General features: G+C 44.2%; 1 protein-coding gene across 11 annotated transcripts in view; it reads right to left on the minus strand.

Annotated features, from left to right (window-relative positions):
* The window catches only part of TEAD1 (TEA domain transcription factor 1), a 254,197-nt gene that overhangs the window by 193,435 nt on the left and 47,120 nt on the right, over window positions 1–13,642 (minus strand). For 9 of the 11 annotated variants that reach the window (XM_046685824.1, XM_046685822.1, XM_046685820.1 and 6 more), the window contains exon 1: window positions 5,510–5,584. The exons of the other annotated variants lie outside the window; for them this stretch is intronic. In XM_046685824.1, the coding sequence (XP_046541780.1) occupies window positions 5,510–5,560 (51 nt within the window). In that variant the 5' untranslated portion in view covers window positions 5,561–5,584. Of the gene's footprint in view, window positions 1–5,509; window positions 5,585–13,642 lie in introns of those variants that run through there. 11 annotated transcript variants of the gene reach the window in all.

The raw sequence follows: 13,642 nt of genomic DNA on the forward strand, positions 1-13,642 counted from the left end.
TCTTTTTAAATTTCCTGCACCTGGACTTTTTTCCAACACAAAGCTAATATTTATGGTAAATAAAGTATTCAAATTGGTATTGGAAAATATCAAGAACACAACCAGAAAAGGAGATGAACGGACAAGCCACACAGGAGAACAACCTAGGACAAAGGATGCATCTTCGCTAGGAGGGAGAAGAATGGCAACTTCAAGCAAGCTTAAGGTGGTGTTTTAAACCTCCTAATCAGCAAACCTTGAAAGGCAATCGCCACACCTGCTGTGAATGAGATACAGGAAATGCGTGAGTGATGTTGTGGAGGCAAAGATCCAAACTGCACTTACTAAGAGCCTCAAAGGCTCGAATCCTTTGATTTAGTAATCCTAACACAAGAAACTTATCAAAAAGAGAGAATCAAAAACAAAAAAAAGCAACTCATACTGAACCCAGATGAACCCCGTAGTAGCACATCGGTAGAAACGTGTGCGATATTCTGTATGAAATCCATGAACATCTCTAAGGCAGGGGAAAAACCTTCTAAATAAAAGTAATAATGACCAAAAAGAAAAAAAGAGAAAATTCCCATGGAAGGAAAAAATGAGGAGTACAAAGATATACATTATAGAATCATCTATAATAAAACGAATAGCAGGATGACTAAGAAAATCAGAGTGTCTGAATGTAGAGGAAAACTGCATCCATTTACAAGAAAAATTAAAAAGAACAGACTGAAACATGAGGGAAAGTTTCTCAAAGAATATTGATTTCAAAAAGCAACACAAAATTGTGCGTGTATATGTACACGTATACATTTATAGGTATACATGTATAAAATATGCATATATATGTGTGTATATGTAAATGTGGGTGCATACATATGTAATTACAACTTCAGTTTTATACATCTATCTACAGAAATTAAGCGAAAATAAAAAGGAAATTGTTCCTCTGACGTTACAGGGTTTTGTCTTACACTTTTTTCACGTTCTACCGTTTTTGTACTTTTTAAGAAATGATTCCTTTTTTAAGAAAATTTCAGTAAACGTCAGATACAAGGTAGGATCTCTGAGCACTTGAAGACAAAAGAAAGCTCAGAGGTCAGACATCTGGGGATGCCTGAATCCTCCTTATCACCAGGATCCACCCAACCAACCTGCAACTTTGAGTCTAGTCACAGGCTTCGGACAAGCACACGCACGCACCCACAGACCACGCACCCACAGACCGTAGCCTGTTTCAGGCAGGCCTAAGGACTTTACACTCCCCTAACCCTCCCAGCAGCAGTAACAGTGGCTGACACAGAGCGCGTAGTCGGAACCTGGCCCTGTTGGAGCACTTGCTATGTCGATTCATTTAATCCTCATAACAATCCTATGAGAAAAGTACTATTATTATTCCCATTTAGAAATGAGGAAACTAAGACGCAGAAAGAGAAAATAAATTGGCCCACATCACTCCAATAGGTGGCAAAGCCAGGATCTGAATGCGGAAAGTCTGACTCTGGAGTCTAAATTGATAACTACCAAACTAGACCAACTATGCGTAGAGACAAGTCTCGCAGCTGCGGCGATGCTGCTCCTCATCTCTGAAGCGTCTTTCCTCCCCTTAGGCAGTCATGAAGCACCCACACACCCTTCAGAGGCCAATTCAACGGCTACCCCCTCAGCAAAGCCGGCCCTGGCTCTCCCATGCAGCACTTGTCGTTTCCTCTAAAGTCTCACAGAACGTTAAACATACAACTACTGTTTCACCGACATTGTTTGGTAACTGTCCGAGTCTACCTCCCTGAGAGAGCACGAGCTGGTGGGGGGAGCAGAAACAGGTAGGTATTCTCTGGATCTCTGGTGACCTGCCTGAGGTCTGGCAAGTGACAGATAACCAGTAAGGGAGAGAGGGAAGAGCGAAGGAGGGAGGAAGGGACAACACATAAATGACTTCTCAGTAAAGAGAGGGCTAATTCATGTGTTGGTTGGTGAACATTTCATTCATACATACACTTGGGGTTAAAATAAAATGGGACCTTGAAAAGTGTTCAGTCTTAAAAAAGGAAGGAAATTCTGACACATGCTACAGCGTGGATGAACCCTGAAGACATTATGCTAAGGGAAATAGGCACAAAAGGACAAATACAGAATGATTCCACTTACATGAGGTCCCTAACGTAGTCACACGCACTGAGACAGAAAGTAGAATGGTGGTTGCCAGGAGCTAAGGGGAGAGAGGAATGGAGTTACTGTCTAACAGCACAGTTTCAGTTTCCAAGATGAAAACAGGTTTGGAGATGGACAGTGACAACGGTAGCAAAACTATCTCTGACAAAACAATAAAAGACGGTGATTGTAATTTTGTCCAAATGTTTTTAAAGGTACTTTTCAAAAGTAGATCCTACAAGGAAGTTACAGGTATACGTTAAAAAGAAAATATATTCTCCTTCATAACGAGTCACTTAAAAGAGAAGCAAGCTTCGCTCAGCTGTCTGTCTCAAAGACCCGCTGCCTGCTTTTTTCCTTCCTCTGCTTTACCTATGAGATTTCTCCGTGAGTGGGTAAGAGCCAAAGAAAAGGTTCCAGCTGGAGCCCAGTCACATCCCATACGATCATCAGGTTTGATAAAAATTCTATGTTTAATCAATATGTTCAAGCATCATTCAATAAGCTTTGAGGGTTATACTTTCATCTGAAACTCAGAATACAGTGAATATACCCGATTTTTTAGGTTTGAGAATAATCACTGATACATCTCATCTTCAAAGGAAGAGAGGTGATCACATCTATCCCACTTTACAACACTAACTGGCTGAATTCAACAGAATATCTAAAATCCTAAATACAAGTGACATTTTCAATTCCACATTCCTTCTTTAAATTGAATTCATTTTTATTTTAAGATAGGTTGCTACCAGACAAACCTGTGTTTCCTGAATAGTTTGTTCTAGGTGGGGCAATGGCCCAAAAAAAAAAAAAGGCTTGAAAAAAATAAACTCTGGTCTTAATAGGTTGTAAACATGCTCACCTATTCCGGTTTTGAATGGAAATGGTAAATGAGAGAAAAGAGGATGCATTCAGAATTTCAGGACATTATGTGCTGATTCATAGAAATCGGAGATGCAAGCTATCTGCCAGAGTAACAAATATCACCATCATATTAACATTTTAAAGGAGATTTTTGTTCACACTTCACACATACTGATGCAGTGCTTGAGGGACAGCCTTAGTCACTTCTTGAGAAGACTGGATCAAGCATGGCCTACTATGTGCTACTTCTGTAGGGCTGGCTGAGACTGCTAGAAGTGGTAGGAACCTGGACTGCTATAATTTAGTTGGGGGTCATAAAAAACACAGAAGCATTCGTTCAATTAGCCTGAAGCAGGTACGCAGCCAACTTGAGGCCAGGCTCTGTGCCGGAGAGAGAAAGATTTCGAAGAAGAAACATGCTTCTCCCCCAAAGATTTCCCAGTCCACTGAGAGGCAGACACGTCAGCTGTAACGCCAGAATCCATAACAGTACACAACACATAGTAGGTGCTCAAAAAATATAAAGCAGGTCAGCAGGCAGGGAGGGTGGCAGAAATCTGCCAAGAGAGCTGGAGCCTGACTCTAAGATGGAGGCCTGGGTTTGAAAACACTCTCCACCATCTGTAGCTGTGACCAGGGCAATGCACTCAACCTCGCCACGCCTCGGTGTCCTCATGTGCTCCCTCCCTCCTAGGGTAGTGATGAGATAGCATACATGGAAATGCCTGGAACAACAAACGTGTTAACCCCATCTCTGCCCGCTGCTACCTCTGTCTGGGGCAGGGACCGGGAATGACACAGAACCACTGCAGTGCGCTAAGACCCTTTTCTTCCTCTGCTTCTTCCTCTCCCTTTTCCAATCCTTCCTGCAAAAACCCCTTACCCAGTGCTGACTCAGACAACACGCGGAGTGAATGAGCCCAAAAGGAACTGGGACAAAGGGACAGGGAAACAGAATCCTCTGGCTAACTATGGAGAAAGGAGAAGATGACCATTCTTTGGGATGGAAGCTGTCAGTAGTTCTAAACTGGAAAAGAAAACAAAACTCCTGAGCTGGACACTTAAAGAGTTTCAACTTCTGCTGGTTAGACTGTGCTGGACTGCCGCAGATTCTCGACACTGCGCCGGAGTTTGAACTTCCTTTCCTTAATTAAAATAATTGCAGCACATTAACATTTGACCAACACAAAAGAAAGACTGAACCAAGCTTCAATAGAATCTTAGATCTTTCATTTTCTCTAAAAAAAAAAAAAACTAAGGGTGTGTGTTTGTGTATTTCTGTATATCCAGTTTGAACGCACGTTTCTATATAAATGTACATTCTCATACACACTTGTGTTATTTAAGTAGGTATGCATCTATAAAAATAAACTAGCCTCGTAACTGAGGCAAGTGTGACAGATACCAGCATGTACAGAGGAGAGTAGGAGAAAGAAATCATGTATCTACCTCAGAAACCTGCAAGCTCACCCTGCACAAATAACTAAGGTCCCATCCAGTGAAGAAACCCTGAAATTTCCGAGACGACCATCAGGGCAGGGCTGGAGGTGCTCAGCTCCCTGCAACTGGACCAGCCCCTAAAGAACCTCTCTCTCTTCCTAGGGGAAGGCTTCCTTTTGAGTAAACAAGGGCCTTTGCCCTGACCAGAAGAGCTGAACTTGTTCCAGGGTGGGAAGCAGGGGCCCCAGAACTGCCTTCAGGCCTGGAAAAGACCACAGCCACCCCAGGGAGCTGGGACACTCAGGCTCCTGCCCCTTAACACTCTTGAGGTTAAGAAATGCGAAGTTCACTGTCATTCAACATGACAGGCCTTTACTTAAAAGTGGCTGTGTCCGAAGCCCATTGCTCAGAGCTTACTTCTTCTCAGAGTAGCACTGTCTTGCGTGTGTTTCGCAACAAACCAAAAAGGCAAGCAGGATGGTACTACTCTCCTTTCACAGATGAGGGGCTGAGACTCAGAAATGCTGTTGGAGACCAAGGCAGGCCCCAAAGTGGGTCAACGGAGGAGCCATCCAGCTGCCTTCACACCACGAATCTGGCTTCCAGAGTACTGGCCAAGGAATCTGAGCTCCTGGGTTCTGGTTTCAGTTCAGCCTCTGATCTAAGGTAATCAATCACCAGGTCTTAGCTTTGCGAGCCTTAACCTCAACAAATACAAACAGAAAAAGAAAGGGCGACTTTTGTTCTACAGCTCACAAGAGTCAGATAAGACCCCTCTATGCGATCATCCTTCAACACAATTATCAAAAGTCGGGTGGGTGGTTTCCTGTCATCAGCTCTCCCAGCAAACATCTCCCCTGACCTCCCTCTTGTCCCAGCTCAGGTTCTCACTGCCTTGGCATTCATCCACTGTGCTCTAAGGAAGCCCTCCACTGCCTGCCTGTCCGGAAGACATCAAGATCCATCTCAACAATCAGCTCAAGCCAAAACGGTCAACCACTCAGCAACCTCAGAAGAGTCTCTGAACTTAGCTTTACCACATCTGTTACTCAGGTTTTTGTCTCTTCAAACTCACCGTAAGCTCCTTACCCCAGAGACCCAGGCTGCACTCCTCTACATTCTTCATCACTGTGATACCATCACCACGCCCTCATCCCTGGAGTTAAATCAAAATAAATATTCACATGGCAACATTTCCTGGGTATCCACTAGGTCACGTATAATAAACTAGAAGTAGGGACTGGTCTTTTAAAGAGAAATAATAGGATATGGTCTCAGCCCCAAAGAACTTACAATTGAGTGAGGAAGATGGAGATGTCAATGACTGCTGGGATTTGCTGAATCATTTAACACTGGGATTTGCCAGTGACTGAGAGTTGGAAAGGACAGTGACTATGAAGGATGATAGAGCCTACTCCTGATACTATCTCAAAGGATATAATGACAGGCTGACTTTAACAAGGTGGAAATTTAATAAGGATAAATGTCAAATCATGCACTTAGGTCCAAAAAAGAAAAAAAAAAAAATCAACTCACAAGTATAGGGTAGAGAAGATCACATGAGAAAGTCTTAAGGGATTGGGTTGCACACAAGTTCAATGACTAACTGTGATGAGGCTGCCATAAAAACTGATGCAGTCTCAGGCTGCCCTGATTGGAAATGCTGCATTCAGAGGAAGGAAAGTGAGATCTCAAATCTGAATCCTAGAGACTGCAGAGGGATGAATGGTCAAAAGTGAGCATATTTCAGAGAGCAGACAAGAGTGTGAAGCCACATGCTAAGAGGAATGAGGATGATGAGGCTGGGGAATGAATAACAGAGAGGGCCAGGAGAGTCATCTCCAAACTCGTCTCAGCTTTACCGTTCCATCGGAAGAGCTAACAGAGATACGGTTTACCTGAGGCACCGAGACCAACCCACAGGAATACTTACTACAGCATGGACTATAACTGCCAAAAATGAGAGGGAACAGGCAAAATATCTGACAAAATGGGATAAATTACATATCTCATTATGAAATAATGTTACCAATTTTAGGATCATAAATATTTATTGATATGAAAGATAGTAACAACTCTATTTACAAGAAAAAGAAAATTACAAAATATTATGCACAAAGAGAATAATTCATTTTGTAAAAATAACATACATCAAAAACTGCATTGAAAACAGTCTGGAAGACTATGTAGTGTGAAGCTAAAAACACTAATCACCTAGAGTGGTGAAACTATTGATAGTTTTAAATTTTCCTTTTTGCTTCTCTATATTTTTTCAATGTTTCACAATGGACATATATTGCAAATCTGGTAAGAAAAATTATTTTAGATTTTTCAAAAGAAAAGATCTAAATGGGCTAGCATATAGAAAGAGGAAATAGGCTCGTGCTGTATGGCTCCAGCAGGAGAGGGGGTATTACGATTAATGGGCAAAGATTCTAGGAGACCCTATCCCAGCTCAACCTAAGCGAATGGCCTATCAGTGAAATAAACAGCTCTTTGTTGTAGTGAGCGCCCCACCAAAAGCACTGTGCTTCTAGCTGCTTAGCTAAGACTATGGGGGAATGCACTGTAAGAGAAGCCTGCATGGAGCAGCAGGTTAGCTTCTCCTGAACGACCTTCACGGTTCCCTCTACTCTATATACTTCAGTTCGTCCAACACTGCCACAGCCAGCCCCGCTCCAGAATCCACAACATCTCTATTTCTCTCCTGGAAGTTCAATCCTCACTCAAGCTCTTAGGATCTACCTCTCTGCTCTCTCAGCAAATCGGGCCAAACGGAGTACAGTTAAAAGAACATTCAACTGGGAATCAAAGGTTCAGATCCCCGAGGCACCAATGGAAAGAACACGGCCTTGCACAAGTCACTTAATCACCAGAAGCCTCAGTTTCCAACTGTAAAATGCCAGTAAAATTTACACGACCTCACAGGGTTCTATTGACATTTCAGGATAAAGCCTGTGAGATTGCTTTGTTAAACAATAAAGTGCCATGCAAGCAAGAGACGATATATTCCTGTCGAGAGAGAGCATTTAAGCAGAAGTTGGATGGCCAACTGATAGGGCAGCTAGAGGGATCCCACTCCAGTTGAAGCAGACACAACTTTAATTCCAAGATCCTATGATTCTATCCTACACCACATTCTCCATCTCACACCATACAGTATAATAATGAATTGATTCTTCTCCAGCTTCTGAGGATGAGTCTTGATTCTTCACTATGACTTCACGTTTTTCTGAGACTAGGACCAAGGCTTCCGTCTTTACCCACAATCCCTTGTGCTGCTGGGAACATTAAATCACTAAAGATTTACTAATGACTTGACTGAACCCTAAGAGAACCCTGCTACTTTAGAGCAGCCTGTGGACCAGCAATATTGGCACCATCTGGGAGCTTGTTATAAATGCAGATTCTCAGGCCAGGTCCCAGATCCACTGAATCAGAATCTGAATTTTAACAAGATGCCCAGGTGATTCATATGTGCTAACAACATGATGCTGATGCTGGTCTCCACATCACCCTCTGGAAGTGAGGTAAAGGCCTGGGGTGAACTCATCCACCAACAAGATCTCCAAAGACCAGAAAAGGGCTTCATTCATTCATTCATTTGTTCAGTCATTCACTCATTCAACAACTATATTAAGTTCCTACATCGGGCCGGCACTTTTCTAGGCACCAAGTCCCGTTCTAGCAGGAGTCACTGAAAGGTAAGGCTCCTCTAAAATGAGAGCCGCCTGCTACAGCTGCCTGCCCACAGAATTCAGCCGAAAACAATTTAAGTCCCTCTGAATCCCAGCTCCTCCAACCCTGGGCCAGCTCCCCAAATGCTTTGCAGGTGTCAGAGCTGATATCTCTTCACAAACCGGCGAGAAACCACCCACTCAATAGCCCAAGCCCAGTGGTTGGGGCAGAGCCCCTTTATATTTCTGCAGGTGCTACATTCCAAAAATATTTCTTCTTATAAAGCATGGCAGGAATTCTACACTTAGGGAAGAAAAGAGGTTAAAGAGGGGCCTTATTTTTCCCTGGGGAGAGAAGAGACTAAAACCTCTCGTAGAGAGGTTTACATTTTAAAAATGTATTTATTTTATCAACCACATGCTTGCAAGTCAAACATCCCCTCAAAGACATTTTGCAGACAGAGATATTCTGGGAACACACTGGAGGCAGCTTATTTATCTGCCGCTATTACAAGACTAGCCCGAAGGGATGAGTATCAGATGCTATCTCCTGCTGAAATGACTGTCTGCCTGCCTGCCACCTCTATGCCAGGTCACAGCTACTTCATGCCACTCAAATACCCCCTGATGGGCCCCGCCAAACTGCCACTGCCCCCCTGGTCCTGAGAGCCTTCCAATTAGCCCAGGTCACTCCCGATGGGGGAGGATTATCTGTTCTGTACCATCTTTGGGGTCTGTAAACTGACAACAAAAAGTGTAATTTATAGGTGCAATACTAATATCGACCACTGCTACAGCGCTGGAAAGCCCCAGGGGCTGGGGGGATCGAGGCAAACTTGACTCCTCAGTTTCATCGCCCAAAAGGGGATTCTAAGAAAGTGTACTCCCAGCAGCCATAACTGTCTCTTAGCTCCCTCCTTTGCTATGTTTAATGGAGCCATCCTTCGAATCACAGGCTTAGCAATTAGGAACCCTTTCCATATCTCCCACAGTCCTCTCCCTTGACCTGGGAACTGTCTCCGTCCCAACAGAGAGCATCTTGAGAGCAGGGGCTGTGTCCTGCTCAGCGTAGCATCTCTGAAGCCCAGCAGATACCTGACATATCCAGGTTTTCAGGAAGTATTGATAGAATAACAACTCATTCATCCAGCATTTACTGAGTGCTGAGTTTTAGTATTACAATACTAAATAGCTGAAGATAAAAAAGAAATAAAGAAATGGACAGCCCTTGTTGGCCTTTTGAGACTAAACAAAACAAGGAACAAGGACTATGAAAGTCTGGATGCAAACTCCGAAGTGAGGGGTGAGGCCACCCCTGGAGCAGAGCAAACCAAATGCAACAGAAACGGAATTTTCTTATCCACAGCATCTCAACACAGATCCACCCCCAGTGTCTAATTCACTGTGTACTGAATGCATTTCCCACACACCAACCTCTTATTGTGCAACTGGCCAAATTTCTCGGCTGTCTTTTAAAATATCAGTATATTCTGTGGTATATATACTGTCGTTATCCTAAACTGTCTTACTAGAAGGAGAACCACAGCCCATAATGGAATGTGCTTTTGGAGGCATCCTGGCTTCACTCTCAGCCCCAGCTGTCAGGCTGTTGGTGCCACATTAAAGAGAAGGGCAAGGAGGTCCCGAGATGTGAACGCCTGCCACAGATTGTGTCCCTGGGACCTGACTCACACCTCTTCACTCTAAATCCTGTGCTCTCATCACCATCATGTGTCCCCTCTCTCCACCTAGCATCGCTGTCCAACAGAAATGCAATGCGAGCCACAGGTGTCATGGTACATGTTCTAGCAGCCTCACTGGAAAGGTAAAAAGAAACAGGTGAAATTAATTTCAATAATTTCTTTTATTAACCCAACACATCCAAATATCATTTCAACCTGTAATAAATATTAAAAAACTCTTAATGAGGTATTTTATATTCCCCTTTCATACTAAGTCTTCAAAGTTCAGAGATCACTGTAGACTTATGGAGCATCTCAAGTCAGATGCCACCTCCCAACTGCTGAACAGTGCATGTGGCCGGTGGCTACCATATTGCATGACATGGGCCTAGAATGAGCATTTCTTACACATGCTTGAGTCTCACAGAGCCTAACACCTGTTGTTTCCAAGCACACAAAGTCTTTTTAGCGGCACCAACTTCCACTGGATATGAGAATTAGGAGGCCCCAGTTCTCAGCTGACATGGGTTCTCCATGTCTAAATGACTTTCAGCTCCACCCTTCAAGTCTCACTGCAGGTACCACTCCTTCAAGGACGCCTTCCCTGACCATCATCCCCGCCGGAGTTATGTGCCCCTCCACTGCGCCCCGGGTATCCTGACTTCACACATCAAAGCCTTAACACACCATACCGGAAGGGCCTGCTTGGACGTGTTATCCACTATTGTAAGTTCCTTGAAGACAGGACTGTGCCTGTTTCATTCATAGCCCAAGCCTTATCTCTCAGCCCAGCACAGGCTCAACCAATATTTGCCAGATGCACGGATGGATGGTTGGATAAATGAATGGGATTCCTAACACAAAATCGCTCTCTCTCTCGGCCATAGTTTCCTCGTCTGTAAAATCTCCATGGCTCCTTCCAGCTCTGAAAGTCAACAAGGCCACACATAGTGATTCATGTTGCTTATACCCAGGTGACAGGACCAACTGCAACATTTATATTTAAGCCTTCATTGCACAACCAGCTCAACCAGCCATCTGACACATGAAGAACACTTCTTGGACTACACTTTAGTTTATTTCTCTGGACCAGTGCAAAACAGGGCAAGAGAAACTGCTTTCAGGTCTTCAGAAAGTATCCCATGAACCTCCTGCTATGCCACAGAACTACAGAAACATTCACATTCTCTTATAAAATTCTTGAATAGCTTCCCTGCTGATCATTTATATATTTCTCATATGGAAAATGTTAGTGCCCTTAGTGGATGAATGCCATAAAAAGATCACAAGGTCAGGTTGTGGACTCCAAAGTCCTGGTTTTCACTATTTAGCTGGTTTTTACCAGCTGGCTGCTTGATCACCGACACGTTATTTAACCTCCATGCACCTTGATTTCCTCATTCACAAAGTGGGGGTAACAGCATAACCCACTCACAGAGTAGCTGTAGTGCCAGAATGCCTTATAGACTATAAAGGGCCAAACCAATGTTAGCTACTCCATCACCTATTTCCTCTGAAGCGTGTCAAAGTGGGGTGTGGGAGCAACACGCAACTAACACAGCCGCAGCTGAGGCCCAGGCCGGGCGAACTCATGCGAAGGCTAGCGAGGACCCAGCGCTCTCGGAAGCTAATGTCAAACAGGCTCAGAATTCATGGCCTCAAATAGCCAAGCCCCTAAGGTGCTTCCCCCGACCCTGGGTAGGAAGCAGCCCAGAAGGGCAGGCTCCCCAGGTAAGCCAGGCATCTGGCAGTCTGGCCCCACCAGGAGGTGGCAGGGCAGTGGGAGGGAACGGCGGGGCGGGAGGCTGCCTGCTGGAGCACAGAGGACAGTACAAAAGAGCCAGCCTTCAGAGGCTGGGCGGAGTCTCCGTCCCAGAAGATCAGGGCCCCCACTGAGCACGGGGTCCTGCCCTCAGTCGGGCCAGGCCAAGGAGCTGGACAACAGCTTCACCTGCCTCTTCTTTCTTTCTCCTGCAGTGTTTCAGAGGCACCTGAACTGTCCCAAACTGGTTCTGCCGATTTCAAACAGGAACTAGGTTTGTATGTACGCGCGTGTGTGTGCCCACGTGTGTATGCATTTTATTATTTCAGAAGAAAGCACTCTGCAGTCCGAGAATGAGTCATCAGTAATCCTTGTCCATTTGCCAGCAGCCCGCCCCTCTTCATTACAAACAGAAAGATAAAAGCCCTTGCACTACATTAGCTGGCATACGCCTCCACAGACAGTACAAATAAATTAATTGTGCCTCATCTCAAACAGCCCAAGAGGTGTACGGGAGGGGAAAATGCACTCCGTCTTGTTTCATTAACAAATTAAACCGAAATAGAGCCGCCACCATTCTCTTAGGTACATATGCCCAGCTCTTCTGCCAACATCAGACTGTCCCCCATTTGGGGCAGCGCTCCCCAAGAAGAGCACCCATCCACTCAGAAACCACGTCTCCTGCCCAAGGGAGTGCGTGTTCTTTAGGCTTTTTGTGATCCTTGTCTAGAGAGGGGGAGGCGTGACATCGGGGGCCACTGTCAGGGTGCCCGGGGGACAACAGTGACCCATCCAATCCTGGGCGCTGAGGCCATGGGAGGGTGTTCCAATCACTTACCCCAGGCAAATAAACAATCCAGTTCAGCGGCGCTAAGTGCGCAGGGAGGAGAGAAAGAGTTTGTCATCAGGCAAACTGTCATGCTGAGGATGGCGAGCATTCCAGAAAGAACAAAGTTATTCAAGACCAACTTGAAAAACAAGTTAGACTCCCCTTCACCACAAGCTGAGATTACACCGCAAACACACCTTTCTAGATTCTGAGACGTCTGCTTCTGCAGTGTAGTTAAAGGCAATTTGTTACAATGCTATGATTTTCTTTATCCTGGTTCCGCACCACATAATTTAGTTTTGCAAGTTGAAGGAGCAGGACCGAAAAGCTGATCCTTTCATGTTTTATCTCCAAAGAGACAAAAACAGTGCCTACAGGGTAGGAGGGGGGCAGGAAGTGGGGGGACGGTGGAGGGTAAGAACAAAGCAGACTCTACGGAGAAGAGGAAAAGCCCCTTGACTCTCCAAATATCGCCCTCTTAACTGGTGACCCACGAGAAAGTTAAGATCATCAATAGCTAATCCAACCATAAAATATGTCCAAGCATTTATTATACAGATGGGTTCCGGGTTTGGGTTACTTTGGTTCGACTTTTTTAACCATAAAATTCAAGAATCTGAAAAATTCTAAGCAGAAAAATCTGACGTCAAAAGGCAACGTCCTACCTATAACAAAAAGAAAGTAAATAAAATCTAAAAAACTAATAATAAAGCCATACCCAACCTTACCATAATCGAAGAAATACCAATCAAACAATGAGGCACCACTGAGCCAAATCTTTGTAAAAATGACAGTACCAAATGCAGGCTAAGATGTTGAACCTGGTACCTCCTTCGCTGCTGGTGGCATTGCAAACTGGTACAACCCTTTTGGAAGGCAATTTAGCAATACCCATTGAGAGCCAAAAGAAATGCTTGTGCCCTTTAACCCAGAAATCCTGCTCTTGGGAATTCACCCTAAGGAAATAATCTACAATAAGGATGAAGTCCCATCTCTAAGTATTATTTATAATAGCACAAATCTGCAGGGAAAAAAATCTAAATGTCCACTAAGAGATGAATGGTTAAATAAATTCAGCCTGTGGGATGATAGATTGTAAGACCATTAAAAATCATCTTGAAGACTCTGTAACCATTTGGAAAACATTTGCTTAAGGTTTACTGCAAAGAGCAGAATACAAAATTGAGCCTACATTTGATTACAGCTGGATAGAAATATGCCTGCATGCAGACGTAGGGCTAAAGGGAAAAATGAAAAC

This window comes from Equus quagga, chromosome 14 (genome assembly GCF_021613505.1).
Source record: "Equus quagga isolate Etosha38 chromosome 14, UCLA_HA_Equagga_1.0, whole genome shotgun sequence".
Taxonomy (NCBI): Eukaryota; Metazoa; Chordata; class Mammalia; order Perissodactyla; family Equidae; genus Equus; species Equus quagga.